The sequence below is a fragment of the Peromyscus maniculatus genome, chromosome 11 (assembly GCF_049852395.1).
Source record: "Peromyscus maniculatus bairdii isolate BWxNUB_F1_BW_parent chromosome 11, HU_Pman_BW_mat_3.1, whole genome shotgun sequence".
NCBI classification, from domain to species: Eukaryota; Metazoa; Chordata; class Mammalia; order Rodentia; family Cricetidae; genus Peromyscus; species Peromyscus maniculatus.
The window spans coordinates 97,605,279-97,631,874 of NC_134862.1; the positions used below are offsets into that span (position 1 = coordinate 97,605,279).

At 42.0% G+C, this 26,596-nt stretch overlaps 1 protein-coding gene across 1 annotated transcript in view; it reads left to right on the plus strand.

Annotated features, from left to right (window-relative positions):
• LOC102928770 (usherin) overlaps window positions 1-26,596 on the plus strand; it is a 418,898-nt gene that overhangs the window by 192,915 nt on the left and 199,387 nt on the right. The window contains exons 21-25 of the mRNA XM_076548181.1: window positions 3,897-4,231; window positions 5,135-5,257; window positions 13,340-13,503; window positions 23,506-23,715; window positions 25,020-25,222. Of these exons, the coding sequence (XP_076404296.1) occupies window positions 3,897-4,231; window positions 5,135-5,257; window positions 13,340-13,503; window positions 23,506-23,715; window positions 25,020-25,222 (1,035 nt within the window). The remainder of the gene's footprint in view (window positions 1-3,896; window positions 4,232-5,134; window positions 5,258-13,339; window positions 13,504-23,505; window positions 23,716-25,019; window positions 25,223-26,596) is intronic.

The window sequence follows — 26,596 nt, forward strand, 5'->3', positions numbered from 1 at the left end:
ATTTTAAAGTTTTGGTAAAAGTAAAGCATGTGGAATTCAGTTGATTTAACACTAATAGAACTTAATTTTTACATATAGCATATATGGTATTTATTGTATACACTGGAAAAATCATAAGAACTTGCTTCAGTTGAGTAAAATAACAAACAAGCCCAGAATGAGTCGTCATTGCAGAACTGACAAAACTCTGGAAGAGCTCTGTGGGGCCTTGGCACGGTGATGTTAGATGGCATGTGTCATGGCATACCCAGTCCCTTCAAAAGGACAACAGCTACCCCACAGGCATTCCTCTGATTCTTTCTACTAAAATTCTAAAAACTAGGCATCAGCGATCATAGTAGATCAGAAAAGAAAAAGTAAATACATGCATGATTTCAGAAGGTAACAATGTCAGAAGATAACAGTCTACTTGAATGGGTCAAGGACACCAGGATCCCAATATCTGGAAGGAGAAGTTAGTTGGCCTTTATTTCCCCCTGTGGGGGCTGGACACTTGTATCCAGGAGAGTGAGGTGGGAGTACATGTCCTATCAGGTAGCTAGGGAAGGTTTGATCAGCTTGACTAAGGAAACTGAGTCTTGTGGGTCATCACCTCAGGCCCACGAAAACCATGGAAACCCCAGGCCAAGCTTTGTTTTGTTTTTTGTTTTTGTTTGTTTGTTTGGTTGGTTGGTTGGTTGGTTGGGTTTTCAAGACAGAGTTTCTCTGTGTAACAGCTCTGGCTATACTGGAACTCTGTTAGTAGACCAGATTGGCCTGGAACTCACAGAGATCCACCTGCCTCTGCTTTCCAAGTTCTGGGATTAAAGGTGTATGCCACCACACATGGTCCCAAAGTTTCTTTAGAAAGATATTGAAATATAAAGGAAGGGCAACCAAGTGATAACTTTGGCCCTCACACCTTCATTGATTCCCATTTTTTAACTAGGAAATGAAATTTACCAGTGAAAAGAAGCATGAGGAATACTGAACTAAATCTAGTGTTTCATGGAGTATATTTAAAAGTTGTTTAAGGAACACAATTTTGTGTTTGTATTATTGGCTCATATTGTACTTGGAAATGTCTGGAAACTTTACAGAAAGTGCATTTTCCAGTGGGGTTGCTTCTGGTAAACAGATACATGCCTGGAAACTGTGACTCCTCTCTGCAAGGACAGATTTGAAAATCAAAATTGCAAATGGATAAAACATTCATGAGGAATCACAAGATAGTCATTAATGCATGGGTTAAGAAAGCCATTCAATATTTACCGTGCACTACTGTTCTAAGTAAATTGTCAATAATATTAACAATGACAATATGTTTCACTTCTCACATTCATGGAAGTATATTTATGAATATCTCCTTTTGACACTGAAGACAGAGTAGGGCCAAAAAAAAAAAAAAAAAAAGCCCCTCACCTCATGGAGCTTGCACTGTAGACAAATAAATGTAATAGATACCCGCAGGTGGCAAGGACTGGGGGTGGGGAGCAGAATCGGGTTAAAGATAAACAGGAAGCAGGAGTCGGTGGGGTGGTAAACGTTGGAAGGTGTTGAGCGACTGTCTCACCGATCTTAGTCCATGTTGTGTTGCTAGTAACAGGCCAAGTTAGGATTAAAGAGAAGAGCTTCGCTGGGCTGTTGGTTTTGTAGCTTCTCGGATAAGGGGCTCCATCCAGTGATGTGCTTTCTGTGAGGAGCATCCTAAAGCTGTGTTGGGCCCCGTAGGTTGAGAGACAGGAATCCTGTAGTTTCCTATGTCCCTGCTTTGGTCCCTCTCCCTGTTATAAAGCCACCAGCATTCAGTCATCATTGGGCTGGACCCTCCTGACCTTGTCTAGTCCTGACCCTACCCAAGGCCCTGCTCTAAATACCAGCCAGATAAGTTTTCACCTCTTAATCCCTCACACGGGGGAATTAAGTTTGAAGATGAGTTTTTGGAGGGATAACTTGTATTCAACGTCACCACCTCTGTTTGTCTTTGTTATGTGTCCTTTGCACTGTACAATGTCACCTGCAGGAGCTGCTGTCCAACTGGGACCACAGGAGAAGTAACTCAAATGGAGGCAACTTGAAGACAAATACAGAGTAACATATTGATAAGTATAAAGAGAGTTGCCACCCAAGCCCGATCTAAGAGACTCCAGTATGCGGATGACACACTGAAGTTATACTTGGCCTTCTGTGTGAGCTCAGAGTGGCTAGAGTAACTTAGAGAACCTGTGTCTCAAAATGTGCAAAGAACCTGAGGGTGTGACTCAGTGGTAGAATGCTTATCTGGAATGTACAAGGCTCTGAGCTTAATACTTGACTACTAAAAAAAAAATACTTATGGCTTGGTAAAGATATATGTATTAAGAAAGGAAAACAGGAGCACACAGTAGGTCTAAATCATATTCTTAAAATCTGATTATCAGAAAAAAACTCAAAGTAATTATGAAAATTATAAAAATGAAATTCATGTACTTCCATGAGGTACTTAATTTCCTAAGAAGACCACTTCCTTTTAGAAAGTTGGTAGACAGTCTCTACTAAGACTGAAAAGGACAGTTCAATAAAGGTATAGAATAATTGCATATTTGAATATCTAAAATTCCTGAATAAAATATTAGCAAATTGAATCAAATACAATATTAAAACAATAATATAATGGGACACATCTGATTTGATTCCAAAAATGTAAGGCAAGTTCAATACCCTGCCATCCGTCAACATGCCTCTTACATCAACCAATCAAGAAGAGAGCCGCCTGTATTTCCTTTTTAACCCAAAAGGACTTATGGGCTCGAGAAATGGCTCAGCAGTTAAGAGTACTTACTGTTCTTGCAGAGGGCTCCAGTTCCCAGCACCCACATCAGGCATCCCATAACTTCTTATAATTCCAGTTTCATGGGGTCCAACATCATCTGGTCTCCTTGGGCACCTGAACCGGTGTGGTGTACATACACTCCCACAGGCACACACAAAACAAAAACAGTCAATAGTTTTAAATGGTATTATAAGATTTGGAAGCCACTTCTTAGCAAAATAAAGTAAAATCAGACTAAAAGGAAGGATTTTAAATAGGATTCAGCCAACATACAGATTGCCACACTAAAGCACTTAGCACAACTGAGAAATAAAAATAAAATGCAGAAATCACCAAATTGTGTATTTGTGCAGCAGCAACAAGCTTTCTTTAATGGAGCCTTCAGGAGCCTCTAACCTTGAACCTTTGTCCACTAAGCTCTAATAAAATGTAGACAGAAATGTCCCACCAGATACAATGGAATTCATAAGATGTTATTTTGTTTTCTAATGTTAAATTTATTCAAACCGAATGATCCTTTGATTGCACTTTTAAAAGCTTTCTCCATGTTTCTTATCCTGAAACCAGAATGTGTTATTGCTTTATCTGTTAAACTCTCCACCAGCTTCAGAAATTCCATTGTGAATCTCAGAAAACACAAATAATGGCCACCTGTCCCAGGCTTTGTAAAACAGCCTCTTTGACCCGCAAGGTAAAGCGAGGAGCCCTGAGTTCCATTTAATTGAGTTATAAATGTGCAAGCTCTCAAGTCCTCATGCTGCCCTGTGATGCATGTGGATGTGTGAATTTCCTCCCTCCGTGTGCTTGCTCTATGTCCTTCAGCACACCCACGGCGGAAATGAATCACCACGGTGTGTATTAGTCTGACAGTCTTAGAAGGCATCACAGCTAAAAGTCGGGCTCAGGAAGCAGCCCCACTTGGCTCCTAGCATTCAGCTCATTGACCCGAGTCCTTCATTACCGTCTAGTGTACAGAGCTAAGTTGAATGTAGGCCTTCAGAAAATGACTTCAGGGTGAGTGAGGCAGGCACAACTCTAGTCTTTGTGAACTTCAGTTGCTGTGTTCCTGTGTTGTCACACTGATGCTATTGGTCTTTTATTTCAGGTCACCTGGAAAGCCCCACTTATCCAGAATGGAGCCATCCTGAGCTATGAGATCCGCATGCCCAACCCTCTCATCACAATAACCAATGTGACCTCCGTGGTGTCCAGTCATCTAATCAAGCATCTCATGCCTTTCACTAATTACTCAGTCACCATTGTTGCTTGCTCTGGAGGTAATGGGTACCTAGGAGGATGCACTGAGAGTCTACCTACCTCTGCTACTACCCATCCAGCCCTGCCTCAGGAACTGGCCCCACTGTCCGCTGTTCCGCTAAGTGAATCTTATGTTGGGATTTCTTGGCAGCCACCATTCAAACCAAATGGACCAAATTTAAGGTAGAGAAAGTAATTTTGCTCTGGGGTTTATTTTAGCTATATCATTTCAAGAAGGAAGGAAGCAGGATTTTATTAACATCTCAACATAGAATTAATTGCATACTGGATACCATACCTACTCCCACAAATTCATAATAATCATACAATATCCCTCTGTTCTTAACAGTTGTATAATAGAACGTTGTATATCTTGATTTAAATGGAACCAAAGGTGCTGGTCATCAAGAAAGAGTGAGTATCATGTTGAGACAGACTAAAATCCTAACATTTATCTCATAGCTAAAATTTCCCTTCATTATCCTGCTCTTTTCAAAAAATACTTTTATTCTGTTGGCAGCTCTGGTGCGCGTCCTGTGTAACACGGTGGGACAACTGTGTCTCTGAATTATAAACTTAACCCTGCGACTGTTTCTCTATCACCACTGTCTACAGACTTGTGAAGAATGTTCTCAGAGATAAGATGGAGGCAAAGAACTGTGACTCTCAAAATGGCTGTAGAGCAGCCAGACTGAATACTTGGCAGAGAAAACAGGGGATAATATCATCATTGTTTATACAACTTTGATGGAGTCTTATGAAATCATTAACTTGATAAGATTTTTATAGTCCTATTTTGTGTGAAACTTGCAACAAATATTGAGCAAATCTGACACAGAAATCTAAAATGTCACCATTCCCACTGGTGATAAAAAAAAAGTGAGTGTAAATGATAATTTGCAATTAACAGACTATATGATAGTTAAGCCAGGAAAAAAAAGGTGTTCATCTGGAAAGATTTCATAATTTCACTAAGGTATTATTTATGCTTTCATGCATGTCACACAAGTTCTACTAACCTACCTGAATCTCAGTAATAATGTTAGTTGAGACAATCATGATATTCCTGCTTGTCTTTTGTTTTAGATATGAGCTTCTGAGACGCAAAATCCAGCAACCACTTGCTTCAAATCCCCCAGAAGATTTAAATCTGTGGCACAATATTTATTCAGGAACTCGGTGGTTTTACAAAGATAAGGGTCTTAGCAGGTGAGATTACAAAAACTATAAAAACAAATGCTGGCATTTAGTTTGGGGCATGTTGAATAGTTCAAAGTCCCCCAGCGTCTTCATCGTGTGAACCTGTTATCAGTCACGCAGTAGAATATGTTCAGTTATTATCTGTGGCATTAATCATCGAAGTGTAGCCGAGGCGTGTGCAGTGTTTGCCGTCTCAACGGCGTGCTTGAAATAAGCCTTTCAAGTCAAACTTGGAGATGTGTGAGCCCCAATCTACTACTGCCTTTGTCACAGCTCTATCTAGACGTGAAACTTAGTAAAGGAATTTGGAAGTACTGAATACACAGGGAACTGTGGAGATCAGTGGGTGCCTCCTGTACTTAGCTGGGTCTGGGGAGATAACGGGTTATAAGTCACTGAATTAGTGAGACTTGAAAGAGTTGAATCTAGAGTTTAAAACATGAGCCAGTAGGTGATATCCACAAAAAAAAAAAAAAAAAAAAACCACATAGAGTTCGATGGAAACTTTCTTTCTGCTAAGGAAGCACCTTTGTGAGCTGAGGCGAACCCTTGACCATCTCTGGGGCTCCCCCTGCATCACGTGTCATTCTGTGCTTCCTAAGTACAGTGGGGAGAATTCCCATCTCTGCTCTCATTCCCATCAGGACCCTTCCTGCCATCAGAATCAATCATACTTCAGGTCTTGGCTAGAAGGTTCTTCCTCCAGGAAGCTGCCTGTCCCCTCTCTTGCTGGTCTGAATATGAGTGGAAATCAACATTCTCATGGCAGCTATTTCTATAAGGACTATGCAGATAAACAAAATTCTGTTCTGGGATCCAAGTAGACATCTGAGGCTAAACGTCCAGGATATTTTTTTTTTGCACAGTGGATCTTGAATTGGTGCTTTCTGTTTTTATTCAAATAACTGAGGGACTGGAGAATAAGCTCAATTGTGCTTGTCTGACTTGAGGGAAGCCACAGGTTCAGTCTCAAGCAAGGAGAATAATCAGGGTGTAGAGGCAGGTGGTAATAAGAGGGTCAGAAGTTCAAGGTCATCTTCAGTTATCTAATAAGTAATTGCTTACACCCTCATGAAGAGCTTGGAGTTAAAAGTCAGGACCTGTTTTCTGTTTCTTGTTTGTTTGTTTGTTTGTTTTGTTTTGTTTTTTTCAAGACAGGGTTTCTCTGTGTAGCCCAGACTGTCCTGGATCTCCCTCTGTAGACCAGGCTGGCCTTGAACTCAGAGATCCACCTGCCTCTGTCTCCAGAGTGCTGGGATTAAAGGCTTATGTCATCACCACCTGTGTTTTCTGTTTCTTAACATTCATCTTAATGTGAGACCATTCCTTTCTTTATTGGTCTACCCCCTGTAAATCCAAAAATGTTCAGGTTACTTTTGCTCAAAGTAGGCCATCTTGCCAGCCTGAGAGGAAGCTGTAAATTAGCCCTCAGAAGGGTTTTACTGATAAAGGGGATAAATGCATACATTGCTTGCTCAGGTACCGCCTTCATCTACCCTGACAGCATCCAGGGCTCCCCTTCCCGCTTGTGACCCGCAGCTCCCAGCACACCACGAAAGAACCAATGTTGTCCCCTATATTGTGATACCATAATGAAACTTTCCCCTAAACCTACCTAGGAATCTGGGGGAATTGCCTCTGGGACCACATCCCATCCCCCACCCTACCCCATTTCTGGCTCCATAGATACTAAAAACCGTGGATGCTAAAGTCCTTGATGTAAAGTTGTGAAGTATTAGCATATAACCCACCACAGGCTGGCATATGCTTACATCAGCTCTGCACTGCTTACAATGCTTAGTAAGGTGTAAAGGCGAAGAGCGTTGTTTAGGGAACAAAACAAGAAAAAAAAATGGTTCAGTACCAGATGCTGTTATTTTTCTAAATATTTCCCATTCATGGTTGGTTGAATCTGAGAATGTGGAACCCCAGGGCACAGAAGGCTGACTTTGTTTATCCTGTTGATTTATTCATTCAGCTGTTTTGTTGTTGTTTTTAATTGAATCCATCTCCTTTTAGAAGGCATACATAATTACCTATTCTCCCCAAATTTCCCTGTTCCCTTTTCTATTTATGTAAATAAACAGATCACTGAAGTGTTTTTTCACACTTTTTAAAAAATATTTTTTTTTTATTTCATATGTACGGGTGCTTTGCTTGCATGTGTGTCTGTGCACCACATGCAAACAATGCCCATGCAGGCCAGAAGAGGGCATTAGATCTCCTGGAAATATTGTCGCAGCCATTGTGAGCCACCATGTGGTTGCTGGGAATCAAACCGAGGTCACCTTTAAGAACAACTGGTGCTTTGAAGCCCTAAGCCACCTCTCCAGTCACCCCACCCGATGCCTTCTTGTTGTATTTTTATCATTATAGACACATTTAGAGCAGTGTTTAAGTGACAATCCTTCTGATACAAATTGTATAGCAAAGAATGACGGGGCCTCCCTTTATAAATATAGTTATAAAATTAAAAGGAAGTTGGAGTTATTGCCTTGTTCAAGTGGTCTGTTTACTAAAGTGTATGTATTAATGCAGAGAACAATAATTTAAGCAGCAATGGCATACTTTTCTATACAATTTTTATATCCTGAAATCCAGAACTCTCTTATAGTAATTTTGTCTTCTATATCTTATTATGGAATGCAGGTTATCAAGCCAATTATCCAGATAATTTAATTCAAACAAAAATACCTTTTGTTTTTGCAATCATTTTAGGATGGGTCATTTGTTAGCACACTTCCTTGTTCCCACAAGGATGTGAGGAGCTGAGCTCCAGCATATCACATGAGGTCTCTCAGATCCGTTGTGTGAGACTATTCAAGCGAGCTTTTGGTTGTGGCAGAGATGAGGAAGACTTAGTTCAGGAAGCAGCTAACTAGACTGCATCTTTAAGAGCATCATTTATAGCAGTGACAATATTGAAACATGAATTCTGTTGGGATGTCAATAAAGTTGACACAGATTTGATTTTGATGAAAATAACCCAAGTCATTCTCAGCCATATTGAAGAGTTTTATCAGGTAAGCAGAGAAGTCAGAGCTTTTCAAGCTATCCGCCTGTACACCTTTTGAGCCAAAATAGCAAAATTTCACTGGACAAATGCCTCCACCAGACTGAATACCACTTGACATCTAGAGCTAGAGCAAATCACACCTCCTCATTGATGAGGTTAAACTTTATGGTCTCAATGGTTTGCATCCAAAGAGAAGGGGGAAAAAGAGTAATTTTAGATGAACCAAGTCCAAATTTTCTCATTTCAAAACATTCCCATGAGGCTAGTGGGTAACTCATTGAATAAAGACCTTTCAATACAAGCATAAGGACCTGACTTAGATCCCCCAGAATCCATGCATAAAAACCAGGTGCTGCAGCCTGTGCCTGTGGCCCCAGCACTAGAGAGATAGAGACAAGAGGATCTTTAGGGTTTGTTGACCAGGTGATCTAAATGAATGAGTTCCAAATTCAGTGAGCAACCCTATCTCAAAAATTAAGGTGGAGAGAAACTGAGAAAGATAAACACTCAATACCCATCTCTGGCCTCCTCGACCCCCAGCCCCCAGGGTTCACATGGAGTCACACAGACAACAGAAAACATGCCCCTAAGAGCTTGCACATGCTCTGACTCCGAGAGAACAGACGGCAAGATCCTTATTCTTTGTGTCCAGCAGGTGACTGCTAGCATTTAGGAAATAAGGTTTGAATAAATGAATGAATCAATGGCTGAAGTGTTGCTGATTACTAGAGCAAATACTATTTGTTTTTGGTGTATTTTTCCCAAAGAAGACAGCAGGGATCATTTTTCTGTTGGACACGAATATGGTTGGGTCACTAACCTACCAAACCCCATGTGCCCTGAAATCTGTGAGGGTGACTGATTCAGGAACTGTGAAACACCTGTTCATGTCCTACAAGCAACTAATAGATAAGCAGATGGGGCTTGCCTGCATCAACCAGACAGAATCTAATGGGTGCTGTTTTGCTTTTGTTTTTTGTTGTTGTTTTCAACTAAACAGAACTTATTTTTTCATTTGAGTTAGAACAGCTGGACTTTGAACTGAGAATTGTTACATAGTAAGACTTTTAGCATGTGCAATTTTGCACAAAGGAAAATGTCATCATTGTATTGTCACTAATAGTCTACATTTGCTTCTGGAATAGCTCTTGTTATGAGTATATGGTGTTGTCTGACCCATTCTCCTTATGTAAGCTTTATTCTGTTATTAAGTAGAATGCCCTGTGTGGCATCAACAGTTTACTGAAAAGACAAGGTAGAGAGTGCATAGGAAAGCTGCTTCCATCCAGCTAACTCATCCTGCTGTCTGTGCAGGGGTGAAATGTGAGCCACACAGTCGTATATACAAGTTACAAGAGTACACCATTACTAAGTCAAGCCTGTTTTTGCTGGAGACAGAGAGCTGGCTAAGGGGTTAAAATGTGTAGCACTCATTTAGATTCTCAGTACCCATGTTAGATACCTCCCATCCTCCTGTAACTCTAGATCCATGAGTTCCAACACCTTCTCCAGAACAACACCTGCACTCACATGTGCACACACCTACACACACACACACACACACACACACACACACACACACACACACACACAAACACACATACATACATACACATATATACATAGTAAAAAAAATAAGTCTCAGACTCACAAGGTTGAAAGTACAGACAAAATACAGGGATTTAATTTTTTAATATGTTTTGCATTGAAAACTGCACATTTTAGTTTTTCACTTAGTAGGAAAGAGATTTTTATTAAAGGCTAGAGAACATGGTGCTGAAAAGATGGCTTAGCAGTTAAGAGCACTGACTGCTCTTATAGAGGACCTAAGTTTGGTTTAGAGCAGCCAAGTCAGGGGGCCCAGAAATCCGTGTAACTCCAGCTCCTGGGGATCCAATACCTTCTTCTGGCCTCTGAGGACACCTGAAAACACACATACATTAAAAATCTTCACAATTCTTTTTGAAAGTTAGAGAAACAACCAAAGGCAAACATGAATGCATGCTGAGCTCTCAGTTAAGGGAAACAATGGATATTAGAAAGACCGACTCCTCAGAAGTGACCAAGAGGTCTTCTTCTCAGTCATGGTATTCTGTTTGGTTTTTAATCTCTAAAACAGAGAAAACATTTAACTATTGGAAGTAGATGAACCATAAAGGTAGTTCAACTTGAGAAGTTTTAGTGCCATCTTAAAGGCCCACTTTCCAATAGCATGTATCTATAGGGTCCATGCCTTCTGTCCTTCTGTGTTCCATCTAGTGTGTGTGTATGTGTGTGTGTGTGTGTGTGTGTGTGTGTGTGTGTGTGTGTGAGCATGTGTGTGTTCCATCTATAATATATATGGAATATATTATTTATATGGAATACATGTTGCCTGATCTACCTAAATTGCATATTACATAAAATTATAAAATTCCTACAAGTATCATAGGAGGGAGGCCCTCCAAAATTTGTACACAAAGAAAAATATTAGTGCTATTAGCTTGACACAGCGAAGGGCTAAAACCATGGTGTCATTTGGAGTCACGAAGGTTGTCAGTTGTATCATAGCATCAACATGTGGAAGAAAAGCTTAAATACTGTAGCAGGAAAGACTATGCCTCTAGTATCTAGCTAAAGGAATAAAGCAATTTTATGACTTGAAATACAATTATAAGTATTTTACCCAGGGACAGAGCTAATGAAGCCAAGGTCGCTGGTTCAACTCCCACGTGAGCCATTAGCTTCCCTTCCTTCTCTTGTCTGAGACCCGACACCCTCTTAACCCTGACTCACCACCCTTCACATTCATCCTGGGGTCACAGAGGAAACCCGGCAGGCAGTCTGGATGCAGAATTAAATTGTCCCCTCCCCTCAGCTAGAAAGGTATCAAAGGTCAAGTCCCACTCATATGACATCATCCCAACAGGGGCAAAGCAGATTATCCCTGGATTGTTATTGTTATTATTATTACTTTCTCATCACACTGGCAGTACCCAATGCTGCAGCCCACTGGTTCAGAGTGTCTTCAATCAGACTGCCTGCATTTGAAGCTCAGCTCTCCTGAGGAGTGCAGTGACTTGGACAAGCTACTTAATACTTCCAACCTTATTTTCCTCACTTTCAAAATCCATACTATAATAGCACTTTATAGAGTTACTGTGAGGAATGGATGTGTGATGCCTGTAGAAGTATCGGGGCCACAGGAAACTACTGTGGTTGTTGACTTTCGGTTGCCTTGGTCCTGCAGGCTGGTTAGTTCTTGGTGAAGAGCACATAGACAGGTTATCTTCCCAGGGTTGCTAACGTCACATTCCACAAGCTGGATGGCTAGAAACAACACACGCACAAAGCATATTCTGTTCCAGTTCTCAGAGTTAAGGTCACCAAACAAATCGTTTGCAAGGCCAGGCTCCCTCCACAGGCTTCAGAAAGTGGCATCTTTGCCTCTCCTAACTTCTGACGGTCCCAGCATACCTGTGCTTGAAGGAACATCTCTCCTGCTCCTCCCCCTGTCCTCATGCGCATCGTCCCCTTGCCTGTGTCTGACATCGAAAGTTCTCTCTTTTCTCTTACAGGAGAGCAGCCATTGTATTGAGAGTGCTCCCTGAGCTGGGTGACCTCTTCTAACTCGTTAGATGGACAAACACACAGCTTGATAATGTCTCTCTTTTCGGGGGGGGGGGGTAGTAAATGACTCAATCCATGAAATGAAGAAAGGGAGGGAGAGGACAAAAGACAGAGCTCTGGGAAGCAGGAGGAAAGGAAGAGCAGGCAGGCAAGGAATGAATACCCAAGACGGGGATGGTGCTGGAGAGCAAAGAAGCATCCATTTCCATGGTAGCTCTTGTTCAGAGACTTAAACCAATAAAGGAGCCTCCACCCCACCCCCACAGCCCTCTGAGCCATTCATTATCTGTGGCTGTAGCAGCAGCAGAGTAGCATCCTTTACATGACTGAGGCAGAACTCCAGGAAAATACCTTTGGGTCCTAAGTGAGGGATAAGGAGAAGCAGACAGAGCTCCACCTGGAGGTATGAAAACACTCTAAAAATCCTGACTCAACTTTACTTGGGCCATTTAGTGAAGTTTCTGGAAATGGCACTCTTCCCTTTGTCCTGTGACCAGCTGGGGCTATGACATATTGAGACTTTGGGCCTGGCTGTGAAGGTTTCAGAGGCTAGATACCCTGGGAACACATAATGACCCCACATTAGAAGAGGATTTGAAGTCAAGGTTGGGACAGCCACTTAGAACTCAATGTGTCTAAGCAAGTATCTCCAGATTATACAGATTATTGTAGAGTTGGGGCCTGATTTTGTCTATACATAGTATTTTCCTACTTAGACAATTTAGAACCAAAAGATAAAGCTACGGGGTTCCTGCTTGAAAGAAGCAGAGATGAAGAATTAACGATTTAACTTGTGCCCAGGGAGTGCCTATCGCACTGTGTGTCCATGTTTCTCCTCTGATGAAGGGTGGCTCCACTCCCTCTGTATCGACTCAACACACTGGGGCCTGGCTACCTCACTGTCACCAAGCTCTCCGAGGAGCAATCTTGTGTACTCTGCTCACAACTGAGATTTCATTTAAGCATTTATCTGCCAGCCAATGAGATGCTAGGGACAGAGAAGAAGTGTAGGAAGAAAAAGATGATGGAGTCTGATATTTGAAAATGGATGAGTTTCCCTAAAGAAGAGCATAAAACTCCCTGGATGGTATTGGGACAGGAAACTGGCAAGCTGCCAGCCCTGTAATTACATCTCGGATTGAGCCATAATCCTCACTGCTTCTGAAAACAGTAAGAACGAGGAAAATGATAACCTGAGTTTACTTAAAAGACTGACATTTGCTTATGGCTTCCAAATCAAATGTTTTCCTGACACTCCGGTTGAGGCTGGAGAGTTACGGAGATAATGGTACGTTTGTGTCAGAAGAAAGGAAATAATGCATTTCCCAGAAGGAAAAGGAAACTGAACATTTTGTGGAAAGGAATCCTGTATTTTGTGAGAAAAAAAAATAAATGAATGCATTTTGTCTTCTGTAGAACATAACTTATATGCTTTTTTTGTTTGTTTATTTTAATAAAACCTCCAGGTTTACCACGTACGAGTACAAGCTCTTGGTACACAACAGCGTGGGCTTTACACCAAGCCAAGAAGTGACAGTGACCACCTTAGCAGGCTTTCCAGAGAGAGGAGCCGCTGTCACCACGGACGTCCTTAACCACACAGCCATAGACGTGAGATGGGAGAAACCGAGTAAGACACTCTGCATGTCTCTCTTTTCCCCAGGTTTTAGCACTCTTGTTACTCTTCTGGTGCTCTGATGAAACACCGTGACCAAGGCAACTTAAAGAAGGAAGTGCTGATTTGGGATTAGGGTTCCAGAGGCTTGGAGTCCATCGTGGCTAGGAGGCATGCCAGCAGGCAGCATGGCTGTGACGAACTTCTCCAGCAGGCCACACCTCCTAAACCCCCCCAAACAGCACCACCAACCTGGCACCAAGTATCCAAATGCCCGGGAGACTATGGGGGAGCATTCCTCAACTGAACCACCACAGCACACTAAAATTAAACAAGTTAAGGTGCCTAAGCTCTCTATGTGCATGTATGCTCACATATGCAGATGTGTTTATGTTCACGTGTACAGGTACACATGTATGTGGGCAAGTGTGTGTGGAGGCCAGGGGTCAACCAAAGTTGGTGTTCCTCAGGATGTTTCTCTCAACTGTCCTTGAACTCATGACTCTACCTCTGCTTGCCCAGTACTCTACTACAAGCAGACACCACCATGCCTAGGTTTTATGTGGGTTCTGGGGGTGAAACTCCAGGTTCTCACGCTTTCAACCATCTTCCAAGGCCTGTAAGGTTCTTCTTAAGAGACGAATGCCTCCTTACCTCTTCCTGGATCCATTTGCCCCTCCCATCTTCACTTCAGATGGGGAGTAGTTCCATCAGTGTGGGGACTGGGTAGTCTGATAGAAGCATCTACTTACTTGGCACCATACAGGGCTGTGGCCCTTCTGCAGCTCCCAGACCTAAGCACCTTTCACTCCTTCCTCATTAATAAGAACCATATGCAAGGTCTGCCACAGTGTGATTCTCCCATGTACCATGCCTTAGAGCCACTGTTGGCTGGTGAAGGAATTCCATCTCGATGCACTGTCACTGTGTTGAGGATCTCACCTTGGCCTGATGGAACACTTCTTCTGGGGGAGTGAAAGAACATACAGGTGTCTCTGTATACTTTGGGAACCATGGTGAATGAGATCTCAGCTACCTAATAGTATGGCATTTAGCATCTGATTTGCTCATGTGTATTGCCTTTAAGAACAACCAGAAAAGTCCTGAGTCTGTCATAGAAATATTCATACTAACCATTTTTGCAGGCATGACTTAAGATCTGACAAATGGCTGAATCGAAGGTTGTCAGTATTTTCACTGAATACTGAGAAATATCTAATTTGTACAGGTTTGACTAAAGTAATTTGTTCTATAAAGATAAACACTCACTAGAACAGTTATCTACTATTATACAAAAAGACAGATATAACAATGGCAACCATTAGCATAATTTGGGCTAGTCAGGAGTTTATTCAGGTCTAAGAAGACAGGTTTGCATAAACTGTCTCCCATGTGATAGCGATCATGAGTCATCAACTACAAATCAGAGCAGTGTTTGTGTGGGTCACTCTTCCATTGTGATAAAATAGCCCCAATAAACCCATGTACATGGAAGGAAAGGTTATATCAACTTACGTTTCCTGTGTTTGGGTGTGTGATCACTTTTTTCTGGAGTTCTGAGGCCTGTGGTGAGGTAATGCATGAGGTGGGCATGATGGAGGAAGATACTCACATCCTAGCAGGTTTGAAGCAAAAGAAAGGGCCCATGCTCCAAGATTCTCCTCAGCAGCATGCCCCCATCAGCTGAGTAACCTCTTCCAGGTACCAGATCTTCAAGGTTTCACTGCTTCCCAGTACTACCAAGGCTGAGAACCATGCTCAGGGTCTGTGGGTCCGAGGGACATACATGTGCTGATCTATGTTTCCACCAAATAATTCATAAAAAAAAAAACATTAAAAACCCTCCAGGGTTTTTGAAAGTACGTTGGTTTGTAATGATCTTTGGCATTTGGATTAGAATAATTTGAACCATTTTGATGGGAAATTTTGAGTTAATTGATCTTCTGTTTGCCTTCTGTAACATCTCCAGAAAAAATAGGTTTTAACTGAGGTTGAATTTATTTGTGTGAGTACGTATGTGTGTGTGCCTGTGTGTGTGCTCGTGTGTGTGTGTGTGTGTGTGTGTGTGTGTGTGTGTGTGTGTGTGTGTGTGTTTTCACCCTTTCCATCCTTCCTCCCCGCTCCACCTTGCTTACCAATTCATCTTAAGAGCTTGCCCATGAAAGTAGTCACCCCCCTCCTTGTAATACTTGAATACGAAAGTGAAGATGTGGCTGCCCTGTTCTTGCTTGAATACCTGATATCCTTGCATTCCCGAAGTCAGCGTGCTTATAGAAGCCGACAAACCTAATAGATCTGAAGCGGCCTGCTGAAGTTTCATTACCTCGGTAATCAGAACCTCTGACCTTCGGCATGTAGGTAATGCAATCTGCTGTGGTTTCCATTCATACCTTGGAAATTTTTCAGATAACTCTTCGTGAGTACAAAGGTTAACTCTGAGAAGGGTGGTCTGGGAAAGCCTGCTGCAGGATCCTGGCCCTCCGCTGTGCAAGCGGCTATCCTAAGTCAATTAACCAGTCACTCCTCTGCAAAGGAGCTGCCTATTTTTGCAACTTTAATTTTAATATTTTTTTCTTGCCCGATGGAAGAAAAATTGGTGCGTAACCTACTAAATTCAACAGTACAAAGCTGTTGTTTAGCACATCTTGGAGTTGGAAATCTTAGGAATAAATTTTTACAACTTGGCTTAGTAAATATCATCTTTCAAAATATCATGAAATATATGAGTGTGTACACACACACACACACACACACACACACACACACACACACTTACTTCATTCACTCTGGGCTGGGAGCTGTCTCAGTCGGTAGCCCCAGCACACCTATTACATGATAAAACATGGGTAGGGGACTCCCAAGAAGCCCCTCTGACAGATCATCTGCTATACAGTGGTAAACAGAGACTATGCATCAAAGTAAAAGGTGGGCATCAACACCTGCGGCTGTCTACTGACCCCCATGCCAACACCTGCGGCTGTCCACTGACCCCCATGACAACACCTGCGGCTGTCCACTGACCCCCATGACAACACCTGCGGCTGTCCACTGACCCCCATGCCAGCACCTGCGGCTGTCCACTGACCCCCATGCATGCCCTCTGACCTCCATGTGTACACCATAGTATGTGTGTACTCACACACATGAACCTGCACATGCACACATATCACACACAGAGAAGATTATAATAAAATACTTTTTTCCCCCTCTACTGTGATTGGTACAAATGCACAGCAAATGTTCCTGGTAAATTTTTACCAATCACGAGTCGACAAAGAGAAGCCATTTGCCATTTGCATTTTTATTGGGACATAGGCAATAAAACCTGCTGTTATTCTCATTCATACCTTGGAAGTTTTTCAGATAAGACTTGGTGAGCACAGAAGTTAACTCTAGGAAGGGTTGGCTCAGAGCCTTTTGAGAAGCTACTTGACAATTTGCCTGCTTCCATCACATATATTTGTGAGGTAAAGATAGGTCTCTGTGTTTTCAGACTTTTGCAGGGGGTAGACAGATAGACAACATAAGCTTCCACACATAGATCATATTTTCTTTCTCCATTCTCCTCCATACCTAAAGCATTGGTAAGAAGAAAAAAGGAATAATATTTTGTCACCTTTTACCCATCAAAAGATTTCACCTAAAGACAATTATCTCTACATTCATTTTAAACATTTATCTTTATTTTAATTTAGTGTATGTTCATAGTTAGTAATACCTTTTGCCATTTTCCAAAATGTCACTCTATTTTGCATATAATAAAAAATTAATGTGTTCTTTCCTTGCTTTTCTTATTGTAATTCTCAATGTTTGATATATAAATCATTTTCATTGTTATATAACACTTAGAGAACTATTTTCTCAAAATGACTTCAGTTCTTAGCATCAATCCTTGTATTTCCCCAATTCTAAATTCTGGGTTTCAATTTACCTCTCTGCCCTCTGGATGATGATTGCATTGTGGACATCTTTTGCTTATTTTACTATTATTGTTATGATTGCTTTTTGTTTGTTTGTGTGTGTGTGTGTGTGTGTGTGTGTGTGTGTGTGTGTGTGTGTGTGTAAATTCCAGAGTTCTCCAATGGGGTCAAGGAGAAACACTTTGAGGGAGTTGATTTTCATTCCACCAGGGCTCCGAGGATTGAACTTAGAAGGTCATGTTTGTGTAGCTAGTGCTTTTCCCTCTGAGGTATCTCACTGGATCATCATGAAAGGATTTTGTTAATGTAACAGTACATTAATTTTTGCCTATGTAAGAGAATCTCCCTTTCATGTTTGCACATTCTTTTCATTTTTGTCAGTACAGGGCTATCTTTGCCCTTTTTGTACACAAATGATCATATAGATACAGACAACATTCGTGGATCAAATGTTTCCCCTCAAAACATGCTGATACTATTTTATCCTCCTGGAACATACTTTAGCTGAGCCTTCTGAAGCTTGTCTGGTCCTCCCTGCCCCCCTATGCTTTGGGTGTGGACGTCCCCACTGGCTCATAAGTTTGAACACTAGGCTTCCAACTGGTGAGGCCATTTTGAAAGTTGTGAAACTTTTGGGTCACAGTGCTCAGTTGGCAGAGGAAGGTCACGGAGAGCTTGCTTTGAAGGTTACAGCCCAGTCTTCATCCCTGTCCCATTGCCTGCTTCCTGAAGCACCAGAAAATGAAGAACCTCCATTGCCCATCTCTGCCTTCTCCATTGTGAAAGACTGTAGCCTCAGAACCCAAGTCAAAATAAATGCTCTGAGGTCGTTTCCATCGAGTGTTCCGTGTCAGCAATAAGGAAAGTAACAAGTGTATCCTACTGTGGATAGCCTTTAACATTTCATGTACTTTATTCATAGTATTCTGTGCCAGATCTACATTTGGGTATAGTGTCAGCATTTGGGTAAGACAGTGGGGGGGGGGTGAATGAGCCCACAGGCTCATATGTTTGAGTACAACTGGTCTCCAGCTGGTGGAACTGTTTGGGAAGGATTAGTAGGTATGGTTTTGTTGGAGGTGTTGCAGTGGGGATGGGCTTGAGGTTTCAAAAGCTCACTCTAGGCCAAGATTTGTTTTCTTGCTCTCCATCCTATAGATAAAAATTCAAGCTCTCAACTACTGCTCCAGAACCATGCTTGCTTACCTGCTGCCATGCTCCCCATCATGATAGTCATGGACTCTAACCTTCTAGAAATGTGAACACCAAATTAATTCTTTCTTTTATAAGTTGCCTTGATCTTGGCATTTTGTCATAGCAACAGAGAAGTAAGACAGATTATATTCTGTTGATGAAAATCTCTTCATTGTGGATAAGACTTCACTAATAAATCCATGATTATTTGCTGCATTTGCTTTTCAAGGCGAATTTTTCCATTCACAGTCCTCAATATCTATAATATACTGCAATAATTGTAATTAAATTCAGGGATTGCTTTCCACCCATTCTTATCTTTGTTATGGTTTGATTGTATAACATTCACACGGACTCTGTTTTTGTCCTCTTCATCCACACCTGGCAGAACTATTCTGAGAGATGGTAGAGACCTTAGTAGATAGGCCTCACTGGAGGAGTTTGGTACTGGGAGTGTGTGAAGGTTGACTGATCTGCACCCTTTGGCTCTCTGCTCTCTGTCCTTCAGGAGGATTTAGCCTTCTTGGTTACACTCTCACACATGAAGTTCAGCCTCACCTCAGGCCTCTAGGAGTAAGGTCCAGTATCTCTGGCCTAAATCCTCTGACACTGAATCAAAAGAAATGATTTATCCCTTTAAATTGGTCTGTCTGGGTTTTTTATTATTTAAATGTTTTCATGAAATAGGTTTTGATCATACTCTTTGTCCTTCCCCAATTCCGTTCACAGATCCTCCTCACCCCACCCCCACCACCCAAATTCATGTTCTTTCTCTCTAAACATAAAAGCATAAAACAAGAAACAAATTTAAAAACAAACAACAACACACACAAGTTGACAAAACAGTAAGACACAAAAGACCAAAATAGAACAAAAGAACACACAAGCACTTGCGAGGCAGAGCCAGGCAGATCTTTATGAATTCGAGGCCAGTCTGGTCTACAGAGCGAGATCCAGGAAAGGCGCAAAGCTACACAGAGAAACCCTGTCCAAAAAAAAAAAAAAAAAAAATCTGGAGTTTGTTTTGAGTTGGCCAACTTCCCCTGGGCATGGGGTCTGCCCTGGAATGTGGTTGATGTACCCAAGGACACTGCACTGGCAAAAACTGATTTTTCCTTTGCCAGCAGGTATCAATTGCAAGTAGCTTCTTGGTTAGGGGTTGGAATTTGTGTCCATTTCCTCTTTTCTGTGCTAGAATTTTGTTTGAACCTGGGAGGACCTAATGTGTGATGTCAGTCTCTGTGAGTTTATATGTGTCTCTGAAAGATGCGGTTTCCTTGGAGTCTTCCGCCACCTCTGGCTCTTAGAATCCTTCTGCCTCCTCTTCCACAGTGTTCCCTGAGCCTCGAGGGTAGATGTTTGATAAAGACATCCCAGTTAAAGCTCACAGCTTCAAAGTCTCTCATTCTCTGTACATGTCCAGCTGTGGGTCTCTGATAAGTACCGTCTACTGCAAGAAGAAGCTTCTCTGTAAGGATTGACCAAGGCACTCATCTCCGAGTCTAGCAGGATGTCATTAGGAGTCATTTTATTGTTCTGTTCCTTTAGCAGAATAACAGTAGCAGGTTTTCCCCTGGGCCTATGACTTATCTAGGTCATTGGTCATTTTAGAAGTGTCGGATATGGGTCCATCTCACGGAGTTGGCCTTAAATGGATGGAAACAAGCGTAGCTGGTTCCTCCTGTACCACATGTGCCGCTGCTGCCCCAGTGTGTCTTGCAGACAGATCGTTGTTGTTGTTGCAGGCGTCTTGCTACCACTCTGGAAAGTGACTTTTCCTTCAGTCTCTGGTGTTGTGTATCTGTATATTCTGCCCGTTTTCTTCACTCAATGAAGGTTTCAGTTCTGCCCTGGCTGTTTGTGTCTTCCCTTTCTTCTCCAAGGCAGATCTCTCAACCATTCCAGACCAAGCCTATTAACAATTCCAGGCACGTGGTTTTGTATGCCCATAGCTTCTTTTCATAAAGGCATGTCCTTTTGTGTTATTTTTTTGAAGAACATTATTCAAATGTTTTCTAAAACTTCCACCTCCTTCTCCTGAAAATGATAGTATACAGAGTCTTCTAGGCAACATTTCTGTTGTCTTATGTAATGAAGAATCCATATAACATAATTTCCTCCTTAAGAAAAGATAAATTACATTCAAGCCAGGTTTATTCAATAGACAGAAAAGGTGAGCTTTACTAGCTTTCTCTTGCTGACTAATTCAGTTAAAGCTCTTCCTCTCTCAGAGAGGAAGTAAGGTCAACAGTCTCGAATTTGTTCTGTCTCTTGAATGAAAAACAGCTCTTCTGTCTCTCAACTGGTTCAGTGAGTAGGAAGAGGCTGCTGTGGCTTGAGCAGTGCATCACAGAGTATCTGGTGTGGTAGTGACTGGTAGCAACACCAAGTGTCCCTGCTGATAGTCTGTGCTGGGACTCTATGCTGTAATAGCTGCACCCTTGGCCAAAGGCAGGACAAGGCAGAAAGGTGGCTCTTACCGTCCAGTTACACCGCCTGTTTCTAGTCAAAAGACCAGGGTAACGTTCGGAGTCTGCTGCAGCAGGCCTAACCCACCTCCCTTTCTCACATCCCTGGGGCAGTGAATAGCTTGTATTCTATGTTAAGTGGGTTGACAAATGGAACTGGGCTAGGAATGGGCTAGGAAAGGGGTTTTTTTCAGACCTTGACATAATACCCATGCTCTCCTTGAATGTGCAATGCCAGTTCCGATACACGGAATCTGTGAATCTCTGTGTGCTCCTGAGGAACATCTATAACATAAGTAAAATCTATTTATCCTTGTGTTTTATGGCATATCCCACCTAATTGAGACATCCCCTCCAAACTGAAACATTTCCTCTAGGAATAATGGGGAACCCACCAGCCACAGGGGTAAATAGGAGGTCACGTACTCTGGGTGGTTGGAAGACTTTGGAGGGCCCCTTCCAACAACGCAGAAGGAGGGAACAGTTGCTGGATGTGGGGATGCTGGCCAGCAAAACTGAGGACGGAAAGCCACATTCAGATGGCGGAGCTGCCTGCAGCTGTGAGAATAGTCCCAGGGTTGCCAGCTTTGGGGTCCACCCATCATGGGGTAGGGTTTCCAGTAATGCAGCTACTTTTGAGTTATGCCTGCTCCTTACCAGTGACCCCTCACCCATACTCCTGTTAGTGACCCGGAGAAAGGGAACACTGGTTCACCAAAACAGGCTTTGGTACGGTTGGTGCTGGAGTACTTGTTCTCCGTGGGTCTCTTTCTGGGTGAGTAGATTGATTGTATGTGCTGTGTCTCCCCAGGAAGTCTATCACATAAGAGTTTGGAAGCACTTCCTTAATGTCATAAAGGTTTAACTTTTAAAATACAATTAAATTAGTTGGGGTACCAAGTGGCACAAACTCACAAACTTGGCATCTACCATGCCTCCCTGCTGTGGGGTGGCCGCAGATTAGTGAGGGACGTCCCTGTAAGCCAGTGAAAACATCGCTAGTGAGGAAAGGAGCGTTCTCACAGACAGCCCACCTGGCTTCACTGGATTTGACTGGCTTCATCCTGAGGAAATGTGAGTATGGTTGGTGACATCAGAGGAAAAAACACTTCAATCTCCAGGGTTTGCCGACTTAATTACCAAGTCTTCTGGCATCAAGCCTCCCAACCACAAAGGCATACCCATCTTTTTCAAATATTGCTAGAGATAAAGGAAAGTAGTATCACAGTTAGGAAAAAATAATCAAAATTAAAATGTGCTGTTTATGCATGAACCCCAAGATGTTAATGTAAAGGGGTCCTTGAAAAGAGTCATGGAAGTCCTCCATGCTGTATTACTTTATATTGCACATATGTTTGTAAATAGTTATATTGACACTTTAAAGGTTATTATAAATAGCATATATATACACATATCTATATATCTATATATGAAATTCTAAAGCATATGTTCCTCAATATAACTTCTCAACTGGTTATAGAGTGAAGCAAAAAAATAAAATTTGTTTAAAAATAAAATAAAATTGAACTCCAGCAGTTTCACTACAGAGAAGATTCCTGACCTTTTTTTTTTTTTTTTTTTTTTTTTTTTGGTTTTTTGAGACAAGGTGTTGTGGGATGTTCTGTATGTCCTGTGGGAGCCCTTCTTGGGTTCTTTGTGGCGTTACCCAGCAGGTCTGTATAGAGGATGATTAGGACCATGGGCCTGAGTGCAGGTGTTTGAGATGGTCTGCACTTGGCTGTGCTGGGGGATGGTCTGTATGTCAAGTTGCTCTGATTGGTTAATAAATAAAACCTGATCGGCCGTGGCTAGGCAGGAAAGATAGGCGGGACTAACAGAGAGGAGAAATAAAAGGACAGAAAGGCAGAAGGAGACACTGCAGCTGCCGCCATGACCAGAGACACTGCAGCCGCCGCCATGACCAGCAGCATGTGAAGACGCCAGTAAGCCACCAGCCACATGGCAAGGTATAGATTTATGGAAATGGACTAATTTAAGCTAAAAGCACAGTTAGCAAGATAAGGACAGTTAGCAGGAAGCCTGCCACGGCCATGCAGTTTGTAAGCAAAATAAGTCTCTGTGTTTACTTGGTTGGGTCTGAGCGGCTGTGGGACTGGCGGGTGACAAAGATTTGTCCTGACTGTGGGCAAGGCGGAAAACTCTAGCAACAACAAGGTTTCTCTGTGTAGCTTTGTACCTTTCCTGGAACTCACTTGTTAGCCCAGGCTGGCCTCGAACTCACAGAGATCCACCTGGTTCTGCCTCCTGAGTGCTGGGATTAAAGGCGTGCACTGCCACCGCCCAGCCAGAACCTTTTTATAAAGCTGAATCTCTAATAGCTTGCTTCTCTCTCATTCTAGAAATATTTAACAGGAGAATTTATTCTATGTTTCCCACCTGCCATGTTTACAGTGATTTATGTTTTTTGTTAATAGCTCTTCAAGATCTACAAGGTGATGTGGAATATTACACGCTGTTTTGGAATTCTGGGGCCTTAAACAAATCCTTGAAAATCTTCCCAGATGTTGATTCACATGTCCTTGGTGCCTTAGCTCCAAGCACTGAGTATCAGATTCTCCTCTCTGTCTTCAATGGAGTCCACGGAATCAACAGCACAGTCGTGCATGTGACCACATATGATGAGGGTGAGTAAGGATTCCAAAAGGGTCTTGGTGTCAGAGATGCCTATGGTATTGATTGATCCTCCTTTATAAGATTCCCAACGCTGAAAGGAAAGGGGGCAGAAACCAAAATGTTTCCATGCTTGTTGTCATCAAGTGACAGATGAATAAACCAGTCCCCTTGAAACAGCAGCATGGAACTGTAATACCTGCCTATCAGACCAGTTTCCACATGTTCTTCTCAGGGCACGCTTAGTTGGGAGCCAGTTCACGTCAATAAAAGGTGACATTCAGAAACATTTTTTTTTTCTAAGATTAGCCCTCAATAGCATTGTGCTTTTCAAAATGACACCCCAGTTCAGGAAGAGCCCTCCCCGAGTCACCAAAAAAACACTGGGTGGAAGTTCAGCCTCAGAGAAGAATTGCCTATGTCTCGGTTTCTAAGCCAGTTAGCGAGGGAGAGGAAGCCAGAGAATCAACTTCTGAGTCGGAAATGAGTCTGGAATGGTCTTTCTAATCTTTCTGGCTTTAGATGGTCTCATTATAAGCATTATCATATCGTTACCTCCCAAGCAAGTGTTCCAGGCCATTAGCAGAAGTCTTTAGGGATGGAACCCATTTCCTCTGTGGTGCCAAAGGTCGGCACCTTTTGTTTATAAAATAGGATGAATCACAAGGACGATTTTTCAACTAGTTAAGATGAGTTTTTATGATAAAAATAGGCCTTTGCATAGTTATTTCTGACATGCTTGAATAATTGTGTAATTTAATGCTAAGCAAGATTTTTTTCTAATGTTAGATTTCATCATTACCTATGGTAATCAACACTCAAAATCATTTACATAATGACAATATTGCATTATTGCTTCATATTGCTTGAGTTACAAGCTAGTAACAGCAAATGATTTTTCACATTCCAGTAGCCTCAGTGTATTTGAATTTTATTTTATTTTACTTGGCTTAAGGAGCAAATTCCCCCCCCCACCCCAAGGAGATATAAAGTGAAAGGTTGAAAAACGACAAATAACAGATACATGTTTAGAGGTGCAGACGGGTGAGTAATTTATCATTTATATCCCACTGGTCACATAGCATTGAAGATTAGCACTACGCTGGTGAGATGAAGCATTTTGCCAACAATTCTCATGGTTTCTAACTGAGAGTGTAATAAGCCAATTTGCACAGGACTTCAGACTGTGCTAACTTCATCACGGGAAAGTAGATAAGCAAGGAGCCCTTTGCTGAGCCGCTGTACCAATCTGCGTTTGGTTTAACAAGTGCTTTGGTGGAGACAGCTGGGGCTTATTCAGTTTCTTCTTTAATTCTAGAGCCTCAGGGCATGCTTCCTCCAGAGGTTGTCATCATCAACAGTACAGCTGTACATGTCATCTGGACATCTCCTTCCAACCCAAATGGCATTGTCACTGAGTCTTCTGTCTATGTAAATAATAAGCTCTGCAAGACTGGAATGGATGTGCCGGGGTCATTTATTCTGAAAGGCCTGTCTCCCTTCACTGTCTACAACATTCAGGTCAGAACATTGTTTGGTTTCTTTTTTGGATGGTTAAGCTCATGGATATGTTAAATAAAACATGCCGAGCGATGTCTCTGTGTAGCAGCTCTCTGTCCTGGTTACAGATTATTGTTTGTTTGGTGGGAAGGGTAAATTGACCACAGTGAAACCTGTTTGCCATGAGGGATTCACAGACTTGAATCCCTGGAGAACAGTTCTTGGTTAAGATGGAGCTTGGTGCTGATGGGAGAGATGATAAAGTGCCCACTGGTGAAAGGAAGTTAATCAAACTATCACCAAAACACAGTCTTCCCAGTTGGTCTTCTTTCTTGGCCTTTTATTGGGGGAAGATCAGAACTAACTTGTAGATGTAGAGATTTTCTCTCTGTTCTTTTTTAGGCCACTTACTCAGGGAAGTAGCATAGCTCACTGGATGTCGAGCCTCCCTTTGTAAAGGCAAATATTCTCTCCTCCACTAGCATTCCTGACTTTGAATGCAACAGAAAAACAGAAAATGAGGCAAATTAAAAATATACCAATGGATTTTACCCAAAGATGGAAGTAATCAGTCTTTTCATCATGCAGCAAACACTCTATAGCCTGCCTGTGACATGGCTGCATTTAAACATTTTGTCCTTGGGAATCTAGGAGAATCTTCTAAGTCCACACCTCCTTCCCTAGAAGAATATTTAGACACTTACATGGCAAATTTATCACAGAACTCAGAAAGTGCATTGTCCACCTGAAGCCAAACCTGTGGACCTCTTCAAGGTCTACTGACTCTAAAATAGAAGAAATACCAGAGCCCAGAAGTATGTAAGATACAGTGTTGTCCTGGAGGAACTGAAAACCTTGTATGAACGTCAGATACGTGGGATAAGAAGGCCAAGGGAGCAAATGGGTGAAGAAAAGATTCCAGAAGCTCAGCATTTATAGAGAGGTGCAATTTAGTAAATATGTAAATAACCTATGCAACTTCTAAAATTCATGAGCATTTCACGAATAATTTCCAAAAGGCATTAAATGCGGGAATTTTATTTGACCCCAGAAACATTTTACCAGGAGTTCTATGCCTGCCCATGTTACAAGTCGTTTTTCCATATCTGAAAGTGAAGCACATTTATTTGGCTACAATACTCCAGCCATCCCTACTGTGACCCTTGGGCTTGGCTCCATAAGCAACAACAGAACACAAAGAAAGGATACAATAGACACAGAAAGAAAGCTTCATGGATTGTGTTTTCATTGCCAACAACCTATGTGAGTTACATCAGCACGGCACAGGTGGACTGACTTGTGCATTCACACACCTCAGGAAGAGTCCACACATACAAGTAGACAACATATGGGTCAATTCATAAAGCCATGCCTCAAGTCATTCCAATTACAGCC